Genomic DNA, 21,355 nt, shown 5'->3' on the forward strand with positions numbered 1-21,355 from the left:
TGTCTGCAGCGCCCCCTGGCGGCGGGATGCCGGAGGTGCGTCGCAGCCTCTGACCTCTGAGCTGAAAGGTGGGCGCTGTCACCCTCTCTGCGCATTGTTTAGTGGCATGCTCACGGATACACGGCTGCAGGGGGTGGCATCGGGGTTCTCATCTACACGTGCTGGGCCGTCAGAGTCCTGCTCTCCTGTTTATGAGTCAAAGGGCAGGTTCTGGGGTCCCCATGATGGGAGGCAGGAGGGAGCCCAGGGGCACAGCGCAGAAGAGCCGGAGGGACCTGCCAAGGCCAGCCCGTCCTGCCCTCCTTTTCGGGGAGCAGGGTCACGCAGTACCCGGGCCTCTGGCTGTAGCCCACCTCCCCACCAGGAGTAGAGAACCAGGAGCAACAGCCTGGCCTGCAGCCCTGGCCCCTGCCCCAGGACCCCCGCTGGAGGAAGCCCGGAGGGTCCCTAGGAGCTGCCACCCCGACTGACAGGAGAGGGATTCGGTAGAGACCCGGCTCGTTCCTCACAGCCGGGGTGCTGCGGAGGGCGGCCGGCACAGGTGAGTCAGGCCGGGCGGGTTAGCTTCACTCAGTAACTACCGCGGGGAAGCTGAGCTCCAGAGGTGAAGGGGTAGGCCCGGGTGAGGGCACAGAGGGTGGGCAGTGCAGGTGCGTGCTCACGGCCAGGTGTCCAGCGTCTGCATGGGTCAGGACAGCTGTGGGGCGTCCGGAAGCTGCCCCGAAGGCCCAAACCGACCCTTCGGGCGGTGATGGAAGGAAGGCGCCGTTTCCGGACCAGCGTGTGGAAGTGGCCGCATCTATCCAGACATAGATGAAGTCTGGAAGTACACCCACGTGGCCCCCGTGGCTACTGGGCAGGGAGGGCCTTCAAACCGTCGGCTTGTTTAGTGTTGCAGTTGTGGGGATTGTTTCCCGGAGAACAAGAGGAGTGCCCTCGCCCGCTGGGCTGTCACAGCACCTCCCTGCCCAGGCCAGAGGCCACGGGTCAGGTGGACACATCTTTCCCTCGTGGGGTTCTGGGGCGGGAGCGGCCCCGGGCTCCGATCACATGAGAAGCTTTGGAGGGCTGTGCTCCCTGAGGCTGCCCGTCACCCGAGTCAGCGTCCGCAGGAAGGAGGAAAGGCAGTGGGGGCCTCCTCAGCTGCTGATGATGCGGGACCCAGGGCTTCCTGCCAACGCAGGTGTCTGTTCCTGAAACACACCCCACCCCCCAGGCGGCCTAAACAACAGACTCTCATTCTCTCGCTGTCTCGCAACAGACTCGGGGAGGGTCCCTGCTGCTCCTCCAGCTCCGAGGCTCAAGGCGCCCTGGGCTCGAGGCTGCACCTTCCATCTCACTCCCTTATCACACCCTTCTGTGCGTCTGTGTCCCCTCTGTGCGTCTGTGTCCCCTCTGTGTCTGTGTGTCCCCTCTGTGCGTCTGTGTCCCCTCTGTGCGTCTGTGTCCCCTCTGTGTCTGTGTGAACCCTCTGTGTGTCTCTGTCCCCTCTGTGCGTCTCTGTCCCTTCTGTGTGTCTGTGTCCCCTCTGTGTCTGTGTGTCCCTTCTGTGCGTCTGTGTCCCCTCTGTGTGTCTCTGTCCCCTCTGTGTCTGTGTGTCCCCTCTGTGTGTCTCTGTGTCCCCGTGTCCCCTCTGTGTGTCTGTGTCTCCTCCTGTCTCTTGCAAGGACACTCATTGGATTTAGACCTATCCTAAGCCGGGATGGCCTCATCTCAAGATCCTTACCTGCTTTATATCCAAAGACTCTGTTTCTAAATAAGGTCCATTTTGCATGTCTGGGTGGGCACTGCAGCTCCACGCCGAGGACCAGGCCTGCGTGACCAGGCTCTCCCACTGGCTGTCCTGTCACTGTTCCTGGACACGCCTGGCTCGTCTCAGGACCTCTACTCAGACTGTTCCTGTGTCAGGACCCCCTGGCTGTCATGGACCCTTCCCCCACTGGGTCTTTGCTCAGTGTGGCCTTCTTCCCTCACCCCCAAAACCACAGCCCCAGCCCCCACTGGGCCTGGCTGGCACCTTAACATCGCCCTTTACAAAACCGTCACCCCTGGCCGGGCCTGTGTGGCTCAGTGGACTGAGCGTCATCCCATGAAATGAGAGGTCCCGGTTCAATTCCTGGTCAGGGCACATGCCCGGGTTGCAGGCTCCAACCCTAGTAGGGGGTGTGCAGGAGGCAGCCAATTGATGTTTCTCCCTCACATTGATGTTTCTATCTCTCTCTTCCTTTCTAAGAAATCGGTAAACACATACTTTAAAAAAAAAAAAAGCCCTGGCCGGTTTGGCTCAGCAGTTAGAGCGTCGGCCCGCGGACCAACGAGTCACGGGTTCGATTCTGATCAAGGGCACATACCTCAGTTGCGGTTCATCCCTGGCCCTGGTTGGGTCGTGCGGGAGGCAACCAGTCAATGTGGCTCTATCACATCGATGTTTCTTTCTGTCTCTCTCTCTTTCTTCCTCCCACTCTATCTGATAATAAGTAGAAAAATGTACTCAGGTGAGAAGTAAAAAATAAATAAGTAAATAAATAAACAAAAAAGAACACCGTCACCCCTGGATGCTGGCACCCACTACCTGTCTCTCTGTGTGGCCTCCCTCCCTTCCCTGTGTGAGGCACCAGCAGCACCTGGTGGGCCCAGCTTCTGCCGGATCCAGGGGGCGCACCCACGGCTGAAATGGGGGCAGACAGGTGAAGGACCCTCACAGAAGCCATAGTTATGAGCGGGACTCAGCCTGGAAGGATGTGATGGGTGGGGCAAGCCCAGGCCTCTGACCCCACAGTCCTCTGCCATCTCTGCCACCACCCTGGAGCCAGGTGACCCTGACCCCGGACCCTGACCTAGCGTGGTGGGCACGCCCCTCCACTGGGCCCACTGTGGCTCCGCTGAGGGAAGGGGGGTCCCTGCAGTGGAGAGCAGGCTGGGCGGCCAGTAGGGTGGGGACAGAGTGTGCAGCGACCTGCCCCAGCCCCGAGGGCAGAGGGGAGGAGGGTCTGCCTGCAGCTGCTGTGGTCCAACCGCCTCGGGGCCAGGAAGCAGCTGGTCCCACGGCACAGCCTGGGTCCCAGAGCCGGGCTGGCCTGGGCAGTATCTCCCTGGGCACAGCCTGGCACCTCCCAGCTCTCAGGGTGGGGCTGGGTGTAAGATGAGGTACTCCGGGAGCGACCACAGGGCGCCCGGGGGGCTGGTCATCTCTCAGCCACCTTGTCCTCTAAATTTAGAACCTGCTTCACCCAGGCTGGAAGCCCCATCAGCCGGGTGACAGTTTCAGAGCTGTGAGTCAGCAGTTATTACCCGGCTGCCCCTTCCTGGGGGGCCCCGGAGACCCGCTGTGCTCAGGGTGGAGGGTTTCCTGTGCCGTGAGCGGTCCTGGGCCGGCACCGCTGGGTCGGCCCCGGGAGGCCCCGCGAGGCGCGCAGGAGGCACGGGGCCTTCTGGAGCCGGACCCGGAAGGCTGGCGCCCCGGGAGCCCCCACCAGCTCAGGGCTGACATCTGAGCCAGTGCTGGGCAGACCCTGGCGGGTGAGCGGAAGCCCCAGCCAGGCCGCCTCTGGCCGGAGGTGGAGCTCTTTCCAACTATTGTCCGAAAATAGAGCGGGCAGCTCACAGGAAACCAGTCCCCTGTCCGGGAGGGGTGTCCGAGGTCTCTGAGCCCTCCAGCTCCTCGCCCCAAGGCGTCCTAAGCCTCTGAGGGCAGAGGTCAAAGGTCAGAGGTCAAAGGCAGGGCTGGGGCACACCTGTCTCCCAGCTGTCCTGCCGGCGGGAAAAGCTGGTTCCGACGGGGACTCCTCCCAGGCCGGGGTGTGCCCGGTGGGGGGACACACGACACTGCGATTCCATGACCTTCCAGCTGGGGCACCCCCGCCTCAGTTTCCCTTTCTGTCAGGTAGGGTCAGGCCAGCAGCATTCCAAAGCCTAGCACACTCTGAGGCCGCAGGGTTCAGCGGCCCCCGCACCCCCGCGCCCACGCTGACTCGGCTGTGGTTCCCATGCCTTTGAACGAATGCTCTTGCCAACCACAAAGAGCAGGGCACAGAGAAGCTGGGCATCCCCAGACTGGGGGGCCTTGACCGCTCTGCCCAGCCCACCTCCATGGGACCCCAGGGTTCCGGGGAATGCAGGTTGAGAACCAGGGCAAGGCAGGCCATACACTGACGAGTACGGAACCCTGAACCCAACTGCCCAGTCCCAGCCAGCACCCCCCAAATTCCATGTGTTCCCTCCAATGGCTGAGGCTGAGGAAGGGTACAGACTTGATTTCGGTGACCTGGGGAAGCCCCCGGGGAGAACCCTGTGGCCAGAAAGCTGTGTGGGGCAAGGAGGGCGGAGGTCAAAGGCTGGGGGTCACGGCCAACATCAGTGTGACTGAAAGAGGGCTGGGTGGGGAGGGTCTCTGGGTCAGGAGGCCGGGGACCCCAGCCCTCCTTCCGCTGGCGTCCCTCCTCCCATCCTCAGGCTGGGGGCTAGGCGGGGCGGCACTGGGACAGTGACCAGGACAGTCCTGTTTCACCTCTGTCCCACTGTCCCTACACGCCATCCAGATGTCCCCAGCGCTCTTGGGTGGGGGGCCACAGGGATTCTGTTTCCTCGTGGGACTTGTTCAAGCTTCCCGCAAAGGGGACCTACTGCGCTTGAAATTAGAAAAATGCCCTCGTGCACAGGTCTTAAAAATAGATAAGTAAATAAATAAATGCCCCAGAAATGCCACCTGCATCCTCACCGTGGCTCCCCAAGAAGTGCCAGCAGCCACTTCCTTTGCCAGGTGGCCCCCGGGGGCCGAGGCACCTCAGATGAGACCACAGCCCAGAGCGCTCTAGGTCTATCTGCAGGCTACACTGCTCTCGGGCCCCAGGGTGCCCAGGGGCAGAGGGACAGCCTCAGGCCATGGTCACCCGCCCACCTCCTTTGTTCAGCGGGGCTTGGCCGCTGGTCCTCGGAGAAAGGCCTGAGAGGCTCCGAATGGGGCCCTGGTGGCCGCGAGCACGGGGTTGCCCTTCCGGGGTCTCAGGCACCCACCGGGAAAGCAGACCAGGCTGCCTGTGGAACACGGACGAGGGCTCTGGGGCTGCGGCCCCGCCCTCTCCGGCCGTCCTGCGGGCAGCAGGGACCCAGCCTGGGAAGCGCTTTGCAGACAGGACGCTGCTGGCTGGTGGCCATGGAAGAAGCGTGGGGAGCGTTTTCTTCAGGAATCTTGACCACATTGCTCTCAACTTGTGAAGGGGAATCAACCTGCTTACTTGATGACAAGTAAGCGAATACAGCGGCAGTGCCACAGTGACAGTCTTGCCATCTGAGGGCACCATACAACATTCCCCCGACCCATCCTCCTGGGCATCGCTGAGGGAGGCAGAACAAGCTCAGAGTCGGGGCTGCCCGGCGAGCCACAGCTGCCCAAGGGCAGGGGAACCTTTGGAGGCCAAACTCTGCTTCCTCCCTCCCCAGGCCTGTCCCCTCTGCAGAGCCGACCCCCGCCCTCACCCCAGAAGCCAGGTGGGGACAAGCACCCGGAGGCTCCTCGCCATCCCCCCAAAACGTTCACTGTGGCATCAGCAGCTCCCTGGTGGAGGACCCAGCCAGCAGGAGCCTGGTCCGGGGTACAGGCTGGACACCCACCCTCCTAGGATCGGCCTTGGCCCTTTCCCGAGGGAGAGCTCCAGCCCCTGGGGCACATAGGGGGCAAAGGTTCAGGGGGGCAGAGGTTCAGGCCGGCCTCTTCACAGCCGGCAGGCACCATCCAGCCCACTCCGGGCCTTGCCCCTCACCCTCAAAGGGCAGGCACAGACAGCGCTGCAGGGACACGGGGAGGGTGCTGCCGAGACAGAGACGTGAACCGTTCAGTCCACGGCCAGCAAGCATCCGTGAAGGCTGACCCTTCCTGGGCGTGGGGTGCACCTACTGGCCCCCGAGTGCCCGACAGCTGTACGTGTACTGGATCATGGGGGAGTGTGCAGAGGGTGTCCCCAAGTCCAACCTGTCCAAGGTCCCCTCCCCCTCCTTTCTGGGGTCAGGGCCCCTGGAGATGTTTGTGGGGACTCTGGGGGTCGTGACTCCTTCTGGGACACCAGCAACCCCATCAGGGATAGACCTAGCCCCTGCCTCTCCCCTTTCCTGCGGAGTAATTGATCTCGGGGCCTCAGTGTCCCTCTCTTTCCCTGGACCTCAGCCAGGCCTCCTCAGGTAGCCCACGACACTTCAACACTCTCTGCCTCCACCTTCGGGAAGGAGGGAGACAGCGGGTGGTGGGCAGGTCCCTGCTGGTCAGAGGGCTCTCCCAGGTGCAGAGAGCAGCGTGCCCGGCACGAGCAACGCTGTCTCTGCCTAAAGACGTACCAAAGGGGCCATTTACCAAGGCCAACTGGGGACCAGGGACCACGTGAGATCTTCATGGCCATTCAGAAACTGCATGCACCCTCACCCCAGTCCTGTGTGCTACCCTCTATTTAATTTATTTTTTTACTCCTCACCCAAGGACATTTTTCCTTTTTTTTTTTTTTTTTTAGTTCAGATAGAGTGGGAGGGAGGGAGAGAGCAACATCGACGTGAGAGGGACACATCAACTGGTTGCCTCCTGCATGACCCCCATCAGGGCCGGGGATGAATCGCAACCAAGGGCGGGGATGAATCACCCTTGACTGGAATTGAATCCACAACTCATTGGTCCGTGGACCGACACTCTAACCGCTGAGCCAAACCGGCCAGGGCTATTTTATTTCATTTAAATAAAATTTATTTTTTATCCTCACCTGGATAAACTTATCTTCAGATAGAGTGGGAGGGGGAGAGAGAGAGAGAGAGAGAGAGAAACATCAATGTGAGAGTGACGCGTGGATTGGTTGCCACCCACACGACCCCAACTGGGGCCGGGGACAAACTGCAACCGAGGTACATGCCCTTGGACAGAATCGAACCCTGGACTCTCTGGACCGCAGGCCAACGCTCTAACCGCTGAGCCAAACCGGCCAGGGTGAGAACTCTCATTTCTATCCCCACCCCGTGCACCCCGACCACCAAAGGCAGCCTTGCAATCTGCTGAACCCCGCCAGTCTGCCCTCAGTAGGTACAGACAAGCTCGGATAGCACTGTGACCTCCTCCTTCCTTGTGATTGGAGCCCTGCCCTGCCCTGACCACACCGAACCCCAGAGGTGTTCGTGCCCACGTCCAGGGACCTGCGGCGTCCCTTCTCACGGCTGCACAGTACCTCACCTGGCGATGTCCCAGTTTATTTAGCTGGGCCCTTAACGAAGACACCTTGGCAGTTTCCGACCTTTTATCACAGCCGACGCCACAGTGATCAGCCTCGTACAACCCCCAGGTCACACGTGAACAGGTGTCTCTGGCACAGATTTCAGGAAGCGGGACTGAGGACAAGTAAGGTCCAACGTGAGCATGGAAGAATCTGCTCTGTCCCTCCTGCTCCCACCAGCAGTGCCCGAGGCCCTCACCCCAGCTCTGCCATTGCAGGATGTGGTCTTGTTTGGGGGTTCAGACAGAGGAGGAACGGAATTGTAATGTAATTTTTTTTTATCCTCCTCTGAGGACATTTTTGCATTTATCTTCAGATAGAGTGGGAGGGAGAGAGGGAGGAAGAGAGAGAGAAAAACATCGATGTGAGAGATACATATTGAGTGGCTGCCACCCACACGACCCCAACCGGGGCCGGGGACAAACCACAACCGAGGTACGTGCTCTTAGCGGGAACCGACCCGGGACTCTCTGGCCTGTGGGCCGACGCTTTAACCGCTGAGCAAAACCAGCCAGGACCCTAGTATATACTTTGTGTTCTGACTTGGCTCATGGTGATTTTTGCTTCCAGTCTTTTTATTTTTTATTTTTATGGTGTCTGGATTTTTTTTTTTTTTTTTTATCCTCATCCGAGGACATTTTTCGATATTTTGTTCAGATAGAGTGAGAGGGAGAGAGAGAGAGAGAAACATCGACGTGAAGGGACACATCGAGTGGTTGCCACCCACACGACCCAACCAGGGCCGGGGACAAACTGCAACCGAGGTACATGCCCTTAGCGGGAACCGAACCCGGGTCTCTCAGGACCGCAGGCCGACGCTCTAACCGCTGAGCCAAACCGGCCAGGGCTGGTGTCTAGATTTTTAATCATGCTTAGAAAACCCCTTTCCCACTCAAAGTTTTAAAGGAGGTCATTCATGTTTTCTTCAAATCGTTTAACACTTTCCTAAAATTCACTTTTGTGGCAAAATACACACGATGTGAAGTTGACCCTTTGAATCACGTGTAAGGGTGCAGTTCAGCGGTGTCAGAATGTCCACACGTCGGGGCCACCCTTGCTGCTCTCCATTTCAGAAGGTCTTGTCATTCTTTTTACGGACGTTACACTGTGACCTAGTTGACATGTATGATGCTGGTGTACGGTGTGGATAAACTGTGGACCCAACGTCATCTTTCCCTAGATGGCTATCACACGGCCCCAAGGTCATTTCTTGAGAACTCCATCTTCATTCTGTTTTATTAAGCCCATTTTAAAGTATGTTTTTTATTGATTTTCAGAGAGAGAGAAAAGGAGAAGGAAAGAGAGATGGGAACATCGATGAGAGAGAAACATCAATCAGCTGCCTCCCACACACCCCACACTGGGATCGAGCCTGTAACCCGGGCATGTGTCCTGACTGGGACTCGAGCCCAGACCTCTCAGTCCACGGCATGACGCTCAATCCAGAGTCACACCGGCCGGGCCATATTAAGCCCATTTTACAGTCGAGAAAAGTAAGAGCCAGAGAGGTGCAATGAAGAGACCGTCCCCAAGGTCACACCGTAAGCGTCACCACCGTCTCCCACGTCTGCCTGATTCCAGCCACCGATGTCCTGCTTTCAGGGGCTGAATGAGATTCGTTAGACCGCAGTCTTCATCAACCAAATTTAATCTGAGAAGAGCAGTCAGGCTAGGCAGTGAGGGCACTAGTGAGGGTCTGAGTGGTACCCACTGTGGCAGAGTCCGAAGAGAGGGACCGAGAGGCGGCACCTCGAGCTCAGAAGGGCTGGCAGGAGAAATGGGACCACCCTTCCAGTCCCTGGGAGCCCCTGGATGGGGCAGCTACTGCTGCAGCTTGGTTGTTGGCAGCACCCGCACGCGTGCATGGTGAGCACCAGGCGAGCGGCTCTGAAGGAAGCCCAGGCTCTCCATAGCAAGAAGCCACGGATGCTCTCCAAATACCAGCCACGCTGCGGTGCTACCTGCTCACGGAAGACTCACAAACTGTTTGGCATCCCTGTATGTTTCCCAGGATACGCCAGAAGGCACCTGAGACCCGGATACCTCTGGGCAGAGGCACTGTGCCCATGGGAGAGGCCTGTCCTTCCTCCAAGGGCTGACTCGGGCCAGGCCGCGGGACTCTGGATGGATCACCTTGCAGCTTTGTCCTCCATCTGCGACAGGAGGAGGTTGCTCCCCTCCCCAGGGCCTGCCTTTGAGGGCCTGTCTCCCCCTGGCCGCCAGGAGCTGGGGCTTAGGTGGGACTGTTCCCCAGCCCGGTGTCTTGGAGACCTGGACAGGGAAGCTGAGCATCAGAGCCATTCATCACCATGCTGTATCGTTGGCTCTTCCACAGAAAACAAATATTTTCTTGACCCACTTGTTGGTCAAAAATGGGAAATCAAAAGACAGATGGGGTGTCCGTCAGGAGGGGCCACCAGGCAACCAGCTCCTCATCTCCTACTGTGGTAAAACCACGGGACCCCGAGACCTGGTTGTAATGTCCGCAGCGCTGTCCTGAGGTCGGCCCTGCGGACGGCGGGGTAGCCCGAGGCTCTGGTGAGACTGGGGGCCTGCCCCAGAGAATATGGATATGGGGTCCAGACAAGAGCCAGCCCCTCCCTTCCCGGAGCCCAGAGAACAGGTGCTCGAGGCGGGGAAGGGGTGTTCCGGGCTCTGGCTCCCTACAACCAATCCGGGCGCCTGCTCCACGTGCGAGGCTCCGTGCACTCGGGACTGCCAGCACGCGGGGCGCACCACGACACCTGCAGCACAGGTGCCTTCTGCCCACCCTGCACAGGTGGGCATAGGGGGCGACACCAGGGCGCTGGAGCGGTGGGCGGGCCAGCTCCCACACCTGTAACTGCGGGCTCTGGAAGGGCGAACCCGGCAGATCCCACGCGCGTCCGCGGGCAGGTTGCGGGGCGATGCGCTCACGGCTGGAGTGGGCGGGGCCTGAGAAGGGGCGGGGCGATGCGCGGACGGTTGGAGTGGGCGGGGGCTGAGAAGGGGCGGGGCGATGCGCGCACTGCGGGAGGGCGGGGCCTGCGAAGGGGCGGGGCGGGCGCGCAGGCCGGGGGCGGGGTCTAGGTGGGCGGGGCGAGGGCGCGTGCAGTGGCGGGGAGGTGGCGCGCGGTGGGCGGGGCGGCGTGACGCGCGCCGACGCCGATCCCGGAAGCGGTGTCAGATGCTGAGGAGCCGGGCGGGCGGGCGCGCGGGCGGCGGGCGGCGCGGGGGACTTGTTGTTCTTCGCCAAGTCGGAGCCCGAGCGCGCGGCGGAGGCGGCGGCCCGGGGGGAGCGCGAGAGTGAGCGCGAGCGGGAGGAGAGCGCGTGCCCGCGAGGAGCCGCCGCGCCCCCGCGGCCCCCGCGCGACGCCAGGTGAGGGGGCTGGGCGGGCGGGGGGCGCGGTGCGGGGCGCGGTGGCGCCGGTCCGCCCCCGGGTCTCGGCCGCCGGGGACTTCGGCAAAGTTGGGCGGGACCCGGACCCCGAGCCCCCCGCCGGGCCGGAGCACCTGCCGTCAGGTGTGCTGCCCGCGCGTGTCGCCTGGGCGGGTTTTGTCTCGGCCCCTAGACCCGGTCGCCGTCCTCCCTCCTGGGGGGCGGGCGGGGTGCCGCGTGTCTCGACCCCCCCATTAGCCTGCATTTAGCCTCCGGAGACCCGCTCCGAGGCGGGAAGGCGGTGGCGAAAATAACCGGCCACGTGCAGGCAGCGCGTGGTCGCGCAGGGCCGCTCGGCCTCGGGTGTGGGCGCCTCCGCGGCTCCCGCTGCTGCCCGGCCGGCCCCGCGGCCGCTGCCCACGGTGCCCGCGGCCGGCCCCGCGCCGATGGGGTCGGGAGGAAGGAGCGGGGTCTCGTTGGCCGAGGTCACGTGGAGCAGCTGACCTGCCAGGGGTTCCCCGAGGGCGGCCTTGAGAGGGAGCTTCGGGTGGGGAGGGGGACGGGCACACGTGTGTCTTCCCCGAACCCAGGGTCCGCGCCCCCTTTTTCTCATCCGTGAATGAGCGTGTCTCCTAACTGGAGTGCGGGCCCGTCTGTGATTCTGCTGAGGTTAGGACACGGTACGGTGTCAGTCTGTCCGCGTGGGTCTCCGGAGCTGGGGGCCGGGGCGGACGGGCGCGAGCTCTGTCCCCATAGGAGGCTCGGGCGGTTGGGGACCCCCGCCCGAGGTGGGGCAGTGCTGTTGGGGCTGCTGGCAGTTCCGCTGTCAGCGGGGTTAATGATTACGCCTCTGTTTACCTTTCACACGGCCCTTCTGGCCAAGCAGAAATGGATCCTCCGCTTAACAGTTCATTCATCAGCTGACCCACGCGCAGCCACCTTCTCTGCTCAGGTGCTCACCCCACACAGGGTGATGGAATCAGAGGTTCCCGGCTTCTGTTGGCTGCCCAGGTGCCCCCCGGTATTGCATTGAGAAGGTCTTCGGTCAGTGATCGGTCAGTGATCGCGGCACTGGGGCTTTGAAGCGCAGGCGTTTCGGAATGCCGCCTCTGGAGCCCTGCTCCAAGCCTGCCACCTTCAGGTCTGGGGGGTCTGGGAAGAGGACGGTGAGCGGGACACTCCTGACACCTGTTGCATTCTGGGCAGCTGCCCAGCTTTACAAGCAGGGCCTCCCAGGTCACCCAGTCGGAGTGCTCCAGTTTGAGCCCGGGAGAGGGACCGCCTTTATCACTGAAAGCTGGACCCTCCTCATTTCAAAATAAAGCATCTATTCTCTGAAGACCCAAAGCGAGGCTTCTCCCAGGGCGGTTGCTTTCGAGCTTGAACACGGCTGGACTTCAAGGAACCGCTCCAAGTGCAGCCTCGCCCACTTTCAAGGTGGTTGCTAAAATGGGAGCTGAATCGAGGCCACGTGGGGAATGGGCTCTTACAGTGGGGAGCCGGTGCTACTCTGTCCGCCGCGGAGCACGGGGACTGTCTGGGCTCCGATCTGAGTTTGTTTACGGTCTCTCTCGGGTGGCCTGGGAGAAGCCCTGCCTGTGGCCTGGCTGTTCCCGAGTCTAAAGGTTTCTGGAATGAACTTTCTGGATGTCGGTTCAGTCCACAGGGGAAGTGCCACCCAGCCAGCTGGGAGCGTTCTATGGGGCTGCTCGCTCCTCTGGGCGGTAAACAGTGACTCACCCTCCCTGTGCCCGCCTCCCCACTGCTAGTGGAAGGTACGTGGCTCCCTCTGGTATTTACTTTTGCTTTTCATAATCACACACTCCCGTGCTTCCTCTTTCTTACAGTTTCAGGAAGTTGAAAGTGTCATCTTGAAACCGTAGGATTTTAGGGCAGGTAGGGATGAGTCTCAGATCACACAGTGCACACACACATACACACACAGTACACACACACACAGTTACACACACAGCCACACACACATATAGTCACAGTCACACACATAGTCACACTCACCCAATTCAGTCACACACACAAACACACACTCACACTCCGTCTTAGTTGAGGGAGCCCAGCCTGGGGTGGCCTGGCCTGGCCTGTGACGGTGGGGTCTGGGATCAGCTACAGCACCCTCCCTGCCTTTCTGTGCTGCCTGTCTGGGTGCCCGGCAAGGGGCAGGGGGCGGAGCGGTGCTGGGGTGGAAGATGCCCTCTGGGCCCTCCTTGCAGTGCAGCGCTAATGCGTTTGTGCGCAGACCTCTCAACTCCAGGAGCGGAGACAGGTGAGGTGTGAGTGTCCGTGCACAGGAAGACCAGCCCCAGGTGTGCCCTCAGGAGAGGGCGCCTGCCTGCCTACTGCAAGGAGGGCAGGAGGGGCTTTTTGTGAGGCAAATATTGGCGGAGGGCAGGGCAGGGGCGATGGGGGAGAAGGATGGGAGCCAGGTGCAGATTGTGGGGGCGCTCCAAGAAGCCAAATGTGGAGGTCTGGAATGCGGCAGGTGGCCAGGTGGCCAGGACAGTGGAGGGTTCTAGGAGACACTGAGCAGGGCTGGGTATCTGTCTGCATAGCTGTGGGGGCTGTATTTGGGGGACCTAGGTCAGAGTCCAGACAGGGAAATGGGGGGCCTGAGCTGGGACGGAGCTGCCGGGCTGGAGCAGGGAGACTGGGGCCGAGGCCAGCAGGCCAGGCTCAGCAAGTGGACGTGTAAGGAGAGGAGAGGCCGTGCGGGCGATTTCTGGGCGAATAGCGTGGTGGGGTTATCCCTAAGATGGAGTCACAGGAGGAGGTTTCCCCAGGGACATCCCTGGCTGCACAGGGAGGTTGGGCTGGTCGAAGTCCTGGGCAGCATGAGATGGGCTGGGGAGAGGACACAAGGCTGAAGGGAGCCCGGAGGACCACCCAGAGCTGTGAGGGGAGCAGGCCTGGCTGGGGGTGTGGCAGTCAGCCTGCCCTCAGCTGGCAACGCCTGAGTCACCTCTGGACATAGCCAGGATGACACAGCTTCCCGAACTGCAAAGGCAAGGTGACCAGACGTCCTCCGAACCCGGCAGACAGTCGTGTCTTGCTGAAGGGCAGCCAGCCAGGCCCAGCCTGAAAGCTGGGTGTGGGCCAGGCTGGTGGGGTGCCTGCAAGGCTCTGTGGGGCAAGCCCCACGTTGAGGGGAGCTGGTTTGGGACTTCAGTGCCTGGTGTCCAGAGTGGGTGGGGCGGTGGGGAGCCCCCCGGCTGTGGGAGTTGCCTGCAGTGGGTGGCATGTGCCTGCTGGCCCAGCCCTGCCACGCGTGCATTGGATGTGATACGCAGTCAGAGGAGCTGCCTTCACCTGGAGAGCCCACCCTCACCGAGCCCAGACTGGCTTCCTGCTGTCTGAGGAGCCCCTCTAGGCTGTCTGTTTAATCTGGGTGGGACCGAGCGCCTTCAGAAGTCCCAAACCACCTTTTCTGCGAGGCTGTCTGAACCCAGGGCTGTTTGGGTGGGGTCATTGCTCCCAGCTGGCTTTACTGATGGGCCCTGAACCTGGGTCCAGCCCAGCACCAGCCCGTGTATGTGCGGGAGGCCAAGTCAAGGCAGTGGGCAGTGGCGAGCTGGCGCTGCTTGTTGGGAGCTGGTGAGGGAAAAGTGACCCGGCAGGGTCCGAGCCCCTGGCCTCCAGCTCACCTGCCTCCTGGGAGGGCAGCCCTTGGCTGTGGAACCTGGGCTCCCTGCCCTGCCCACCAGGGTGCCCGGGATGAATTCCGGGCCATTCTTGGGCAAGGCAGCCCTGCCCCATTCATATGGGGCTGGGAGAGGAGGGACACTCTGCCCCTCGCTCACTCCGGACTGCGGTCGCGGAGCGGACCCTTCCAGGCTGCCAGTGTTTCCGTCTGTCAGGAAGTGAGCTTCTCTGCAAACCTGTGCACATGCCCGTCAGGATCCGTGCCTGGCTTTGGGTTGGAAACAGACCTCTGGAGTTAGAAAGTAGTCCCCTGAAAAGTGTCCCGAGGGGCGGTGCTGGCTGCGTACCACGGACGGGCAGCTGTGCAGGGCCTGAGGCGGGTGAACGGTCTGCACACGACAGCCAGACACCTGAGCCCTGTTCCCCGATGGACGCGGGGCGCAGGAGCACCCTGGGAAGCTGCGGAGGCCGTGTGGGTGCTGACACGGTGACACTGGTGTGAGGCTGCAGGGCAGCAGGTGCCTGAGCTGGGGGCGAGGTCCCGTGCTGATGGCTCGGTGTTTGAGAAGCAGCTGCAGGCGGGGCCCCTCCAGATCTCCCCAGAGTGAGCTGGTCCTGCGTCTGGAGTGGCTTCAGGCCGCACCGTGTCTGGTAGCTTCTGAGGAGGTGCAGCCCTGACTCTGGGCAGCCTGCGGAGACCTGCAGCGGGCGGCAGAGCCGTGGGGTCCCCCGTCTCCCCTAGCCTCTGTCCCTCCTGGGGTCTGGGTGCGGGCCCCAAAGCCTGGGCCTGAGAGCAGAGCCCCAAGCCAAGGTCTCTCCTGGTGTCACCTGCTTGGCCCAACTGAGGCCCAGCCGGACAGAACCCTGGGGCCCCTTCTTTTTCAGAAAAGATGAAAACCCCCGAGGAAAGAGGTTTACGGAGCTGTTCTCAGTGTGATCTCAAGGTCATGAGTATCACCCCCACTTTTACACGCACTCATTCTGTCCCTGTTACTCTCCTTGAACAGGTCTGCGAACTAGAAACAGGTCCTGAGGTCAGACCCCAGGTAGGAGGGAGCCTGGGCCTCTCCTGTCTCTTCCGAGGCTTGCCTGGGGTCTGGCCCCCCGGAGGCCCAGGGAGGTGGGCAAGGTGGGCTCAGATCTGAGGGACCTGACTTTTCGGGTGTGGTGGGAAGTGATTCCTGGGCCTGCTGGTAGGAGGGGGTGAGTCCACCGTGTGGAGGCCCATTCTGTGGGCATCCCGGCTATGCCCCTCTGAGTCCCAGCACGGACTGTGGTGGGCAGGTGCCCAGGAGGAGTCCCTGCCCTGAGCTCTGCCCTGTGGCCTCTGTCCTGGCTGAGCTGGCGCTAGACACTGTGATCCCTGTCTGGCCGGGGTCTGCTCAAGGCCAGTCCTGGCCGGGCCTCCCTTTCCCTCGGGCGGGCCGGGCGGGCGGGGTCTGTGGGAATGTGAGCTCTTGCTCTGTAAACAGCCGGTGACTCACCACACAGCTATGCCTGGCGGCTCCAGGCCCTCGTGCGCTGACGTGCTCTGGCCGAAGTGCTGCGCCGCAGTGACACCACCTCCTCGCGTGGAAAACTTTCTCACAGTCCCCCCCCCCCCCCCCCCGCTCTCCAGTGCCTTCCACCTCAGCACCTGAGGGAAGGGCAGGCCTGTGGGCACAAGTTGGATGACCCTTGGTGCCAGGGGTCAAACCACCGTCGGAAGTAGCTCTCAGCTTCCTATAGGACCTCCCCAAACATGGCCTGTCGTCTGGGCCGCACACGTGTGACCATGAGGGGTGCAGAGGAGCCCGGAGCCTCGCTGTCCCCAGCCCTGCTCTCCATCACCCGTCACAGTGCTGGGGAGAGCGGCCCATCGAGGTGGCGGCTGCCAGTCTCAGGTGCTGAGACCCTGCACCTCGGTGAGGAGTGCAGAGGGTCCTGGGCTTTGTCTGAGGGAGGTGGGGTGCAGGCCACCCCACCGAGTCTGGCTCCCAGTGGAGGCTTTCGTGTGGCTCCGTCTCTGGGGCCCTGTATGTCTCTTTGCCGTTCTCTCTGCTTGTTGGGTGTTGGGATGTCGGGTGGACGCGAGCCTGGTGCCATGCCCCTCGGCCACCGGGGCACAGAGGCTTGTTTACTGTCCCACAACCTGTGGTGTCTGCACTGTTGGCCTGAAGCCATTGTTGCTGTGGGCTTCTCTGTTTCCATGACGACCATCAGGAGTTGGCTACTTCCCAAGGTCGCCATGGCAACTATCAGAGGGGAATCATGCTTGGGATGCTTGGCTGGCTTTTCCATGAATGATTAGAATGTGTGACACAATGCAGACGAACTCGAGAAGGGCGGGTGGGGGCTGGCGGCGGGGACAGCTCCGCCAGACAGGCGATGCATTCACCAGGCAGCAGCTCCCCACCTCTTGTCTGTCCCAGGCTGGCGTAGGGAGCCCCCGCCCACTCTGTGTGCCCCAGGTCATGGCTGTGGGGCAGCCCAGGTGGCGGCGGTGACGTCACAGCTGCAGTGCCCTTGGCAGAGGTAGGCCAGTGGGGAGGGCGGGGCCGGCTCCACCAGCCAGCGGGTGAGTTCAGCAGGACCAGGGGCTCCCCAGGGGGGCCCTTCCTCTGGGGTAACGGGGGTCTTGCCAGGACAGGTGCTGTCCTGAGGCTAGCAGCTCCTCAGGTGCCAGGTGTGGCCACCTTCAGGGGAGCCTTTGCTGTGGCACTTTGCACCCACAGGTGCCTGCGCCTGAGCTCAGAGGAAGACCAGAGCAGGGAGCAACAGCTGCTCAGCCCAGAACCACCCCGGGTGCTGTCGCTCTTGTCAGGGGGGCGGGGAGGGGCACTGAGGCGAGGTGGGTCTGGCCATTCCTCACTGTTGCTGGAGTGGGAGACACAGCTGGGCATCCACCTGGGTCCCCTGGGGACCCAAACACCCCACAGCCAGGGTGCCTGCCTGGGGGGAGCCCCTCAGGATGGGCGGGGCCACTGGCTCTGGGGCACTGAGACTGGACAGGAGGGAGGGTGATCTGAGCCTCTCGACCTGTCCGCTGTGGGATGGCCCCGCAGCCCTTGTGATGGCAGCAGTCCCCAGCCGGGGGACTGACCACACCCGCTTCTGTCTCCTGTGCTTTTCTAGTTACGGTTTCCAAGCAGTTCTGTCCGGGTGACTGTGCCCAGGTTATGACGACTAATCCCAAACCGAACAAGGCATTAAAGGTAAGCAGGGGTAAGAGTGGGCGGGCCCCCAGACCCTATCTTTCCCAGGACCATCCTCAGACTGAGGAGAGGAGCCCTGTCACCTGGAAAGGGGTGGGGACTGTTGGCTGGAGGAAGCGTCACTTAGAGGTGGTGACAGAGTCGGGTTGAGGCCTCAGGAGGTCCAGGAAGATGATTCCCGTGTGGTGGGTGGTCCCCCAGGTGTGGGTGCTGTGGCCCTGGTCTTGGGAGCCGAGTGGGCTCTCCATGCATTTGTGGGCTGTGCACCCCCAAACTTTCTTGCCCCCACCTGCCAGTGTCGGTCCTGAAGCAGGTGTTGAGGGGTCATGGGGCAGCATCCACATGGTGGTTTGGGTGGCCAGTGTAGCCCACGGCCCCTCAGGGAACCTGTGTGCACACTTGTCGGGTGCCTCCTGGGGGCAGCCTGAGATGCGGGGGCGCTGCCAGGACCCGGACGCCCATCATTGGAGCCGTCCTCTGGGCCCGTGCTGACCCTCACCCCGGCCTGCAGGTCAAGAAGGAGGCGGGCGAGAACGCCCCGGCGCTCAGCGACGAGGAGCTGGTGTCCATGCCGGTGCGGGAGCTGAACCAGCACCTGCGGGGCCTGTCCAAGGAGGAGGTCGTGCGGCTCAAGCAGCGGCGCCGCACCCTCAAGAATCGGGGCTACGCTGCCAGCTGCCGCATCAAGCGGGTGACGCAGAGGGAGGAGCTGGAGCGGCAGCGGGTGGAGCTGCAGCGGGAGGTGGAGAAGCTGGCCTCGGAGAACGCCAGCATGCGGCTGGAGCTGGACGCGCTGCGGGCCAAGTACGAGGCCCTGCAGACCTTCGCGCGCACCGTGGCCCGCGGGCCCATCACACCCTCCAAAGTGGCCACTACCAGCGTCATCACCATCGTCAAGTCCCCCTCCGTGCCCTTCTCGGCCGCCTCCTAGTGCCAGTGGCAGGGCGCCGGGTGGGCGGGTGGCGGGCACATCTCTCTTGCTGCCAGAGGGTCCATGGGAACAGACCCCCAACATCTGAGTCCACTGCAGACTCCAGGGGGCTCTCCCTCGGGGTGGTTGGGGTGCTGGATGAGGAGTAGGGTCTCATGAACCATGTGCCACACGCCTTCCTGCACGCGCCCACACGTGCCCACACGCGCCCACGCACACGCACACATGCTGGCCACCCTCGGCCCGCCCACTCTACAGACGTCTGCTTTCGGGTCTGTCCCAATGAGGGAGTCGGGGTGTGTGGGAAGGTCCTCAGAAGGTTCTTAGCCAGGTGGCCCGAGGGGAGGGGTTCTGTCTTCCACCCCTCAGTCCACACGTCAGCACTTGCCCCCTGCTGTGACCACCGGCCAGTACAGAGCCCCTGCGCTGGCTGAGCTCTGGTGTCCCAGGAGGGACCATTTGCCCATGTGTCCAGACACTGCATGGGTCCATGTGGAGGGTGCATGCATGTCCCTGCTGGGGAGAAGAGGGAGGTCCCAGCTCCCAGCCCTAGGGAGGTGGAGCCAGGGGCGGGGGTGGAACAGGTGCCTATTCGCCGTGGAGTGGGGCTCCGCCTGCTTCCTGCTGCTGGGCGAAGAGGCAGGATGCGGGTGGAACGTGAGGAGAGGTGGCGGGCACTGGGCTGGAAGGCCCAGAGAGGGCACGCACTCGGCGACCTTGGTGCTTCATCACTGCCTGCAGCGGCCACTGCTCTCCCTCTTTGGAGCCCAGGGCCTTGGTGACCTTTGCTGGGGCACCCCTCCCTGCGCTGCTGTGGGTGCCCCCTCCCGCGCGCCCTGGGAGATGCTGGGTGAGCTGTGAGCTGGAGCCCACCACCCACCCAACACCCAGGGCTCAGCCCCCCAAGTGAGACCCAGCAAGCTGTGAAGCCCCCACCCCTGGCAGGGTGCCGGCTGTGCTGGGAGGAGGGGCAGCGCCGTGTGTGCAGCACGGACGACGGATGGAAAGTGACTGGGGCCCCGTGGGCCTGGGTGGGCTGCAGCCTGAGAGCAGAGGCCGGGTGTAAAGGGAAGCTGTGGGCGCCATAGCTGTGGTAGGTAATCCACATTGGATATCAGTAAGGATCGTGGGGATATTTAAGAGAGAAGTATATATATATAAAAAGTTATATACACATTTTATTGTCCAGATTTTGTACCTGTCCTGTTTGATACTGTAAGTGCACAGCAGAGCTGCAGGCTGAGGCCCGGGCCGGAGCCCTGCCCACCGCTCCCGTCTTCCCGCCTGCCCTCTGTGCAGGGCCCTGAGGGTCCAGCCAGGTGGCCTGCCAGGCAGCTGCCGGCTCCCCAAGCCCCCGGTCCTACGGGGCGCAGATGGCTCCGCCCCGGGACGGGGGTCCTGGCAGAAGACTGGTCATGTCTCATGCTCTCCTTTCAGATTACTGAGATTTCACTGTCACGATTTAATATATGGATTTTATTTAAGAGGAAAGGCAAGGGCCTTCGCCGTGTGGGTTTGTCCTGTCTCCTGTGCTTCAGGGCCCTGCCCCAAGGGCGGGCGCCCCCCTTCCCAGGCGGCCGGGTCTCCAGCCCTCCAGCCGCTCAGCAATTTCATTTCAATATTTATTTTCCTGCTGCTTTCATCCTGATATAAATTATTGAGAAGAGACCCGATGTCGTGGCCCTGGCTCCTGTGCGGTGCCCTGGCCCGCCCGTCCCCACAGCCACCACCTAATTTATTGCTGTACGTCTCCGCCGTGACGCGCTCGTACCTTTGCAATAAAGAGTTCTCTGGTTTCGGGTCTGTCTCGCTGTGTGGTTGGTGCTCTGCCGTTGAGTGTGCTGTGCCCTGACCCCAGCCCTGTCCCTGTCCCCCTCACCCGGAGGGCACGGTTCACACCAGGTGCAGCTGTGAGCGGGGTCCCCCAGGCTTCGAGGTCCCACGTTGGGAAGGCCCTGGGTGGGAGGGGCAGCCAGGCCCACTTCCTGGATGGTGGGCAGGATTCTGAATCCCGCCTGCCCTGGCCAGGAGCCCCCATCCATGGACATGGCCTCCCCTTTCCAGCTAGGAGTGCCCCCTTCCCTGGGGGCGTGCCCGGTCACCAAGCCAGCCCCTCACCCAGCCTGTCTTCCGGGCTCTGAGATGAGCATGGAGGTGGGGGACCGGCTCAGGGCTGAGAGCAGAGAGCCCTATAGGGTGCCCTAAAGAAGAGCCAAGGACCCCATCGATCTTCCCTGCCCTGGGGAGCAGCCCCCATCTTCCCAGGGGCAGACGGGTCAGCACTTGGCCTTGGCCTCTGAACCAGGGCCAAGTGAGCCCTGTGTCGGGGTTACTGGAACCGGCCTGCCCTCCTGCCCACGCTGACCGGGCAGCATCTCTGAGCTGCAGGGCCAGCGATGGGTTTGGATCCCAGCCCAACTTCTGCATGACCTGGGCCAGTTTCTGCCCTCTCCCGGCCTCGAGCTCCCTTCTGTGGTCGCTGTCGCCCCGAGCTTGTCCACTGCAACCGTAGATGTTTTCCCAGCTAAGCAGAGCCCCTGCAGCCAACCCTGGGAGGACCCCCCCCCCCAGCCTGCTCCTCCTCAGGGAGCCTCCAAATCGGCGATACCATGACTCAAGCTGACGACAAGCCTGTGAGCGTGAGCTGGGGAGGCAGACCCTGGTCTCGCGATGGGGTCCTGTCCCCCAGGGCCACCTGCCTGCTCTCTGTGTGGTTCACTGGGGCTATGGCACAGATGAGAACCCCGGGGCCAATACCAGCTGCTCCTGCCTGTGTGGCCACTCCAGGCCCTGCACGGTGTCTCGGGAGAGCAAGGCCAGCAAGGCCCACACGGCATCTTGATCCTCTCTGGGGCTCGATACCCCCTGCGCAGCGGGAGCATGGACACGTTTCGCCCTCGGGGTAGAGCTGTTCTGTCCACAGGCAGCGCTGTCTCGGGAACCAGGACGGGGAGGGAACTGGTCTTTGTGCAGCCGG

General features: G+C 62.3%; 1 protein-coding gene across 4 annotated transcripts; it reads left to right on the forward strand.

Moving 5' to 3' along the window:
- Positions 1-10,560: 10,560 nt before the first annotated feature.
- MAFK (MAF bZIP transcription factor K) lies at positions 10,561-20,193 on the forward strand. 4 transcript variants are annotated; one of them, XM_036240861.1, is made up of 4 exons: positions 10,561-10,599; positions 11,486-15,382; positions 17,368-17,447; positions 17,959-20,193. In XM_036240861.1, exons 3-4 carry the CDS (start codon positions 17,412-17,414, stop codon positions 18,376-18,378), a joined length of 456 nt encoding a protein of 151 aa, XP_036096754.1. In that variant the 5' UTR covers positions 10,561-10,599; positions 11,486-15,382; positions 17,368-17,411; the 3' UTR covers positions 18,379-20,193. The 4 variants fall into 4 exon arrangements, with proteins under 4 accessions (XP_036096754.1, XP_036096755.1, XP_036096757.1 ...); XM_036240862.1 differs by having other exon boundaries at positions 11,486-12,374; XM_036240863.1 differs by lacking the exon at positions 10,561-10,599 and adding an exon at positions 11,068-11,268.
- Positions 20,194-21,355: the final 1,162 nt, after the last annotated feature.

Source organism: Molossus molossus, unplaced genomic scaffold (genome assembly GCF_014108415.1).
Source record: "Molossus molossus isolate mMolMol1 unplaced genomic scaffold, mMolMol1.p scaffold_m16_p_4, whole genome shotgun sequence".
NCBI lineage: Eukaryota > Metazoa > Chordata > Mammalia > Chiroptera > Molossidae > Molossus > Molossus molossus.

Coding starts and splice junctions, on each gene's coding strand:
- MAFK (XM_036240861.1), top strand. CDS start 17,412: ATGACGACTAATCCCAAACCGAACAAGGCATTAAAG. Junction 17,448..17,958: donor AACCGAACAAGGCATTAAAG/GTAAGCAGGGGT, acceptor CCCGGCCTGCAG/GTCAAGAAGGAGGCGGGCGA.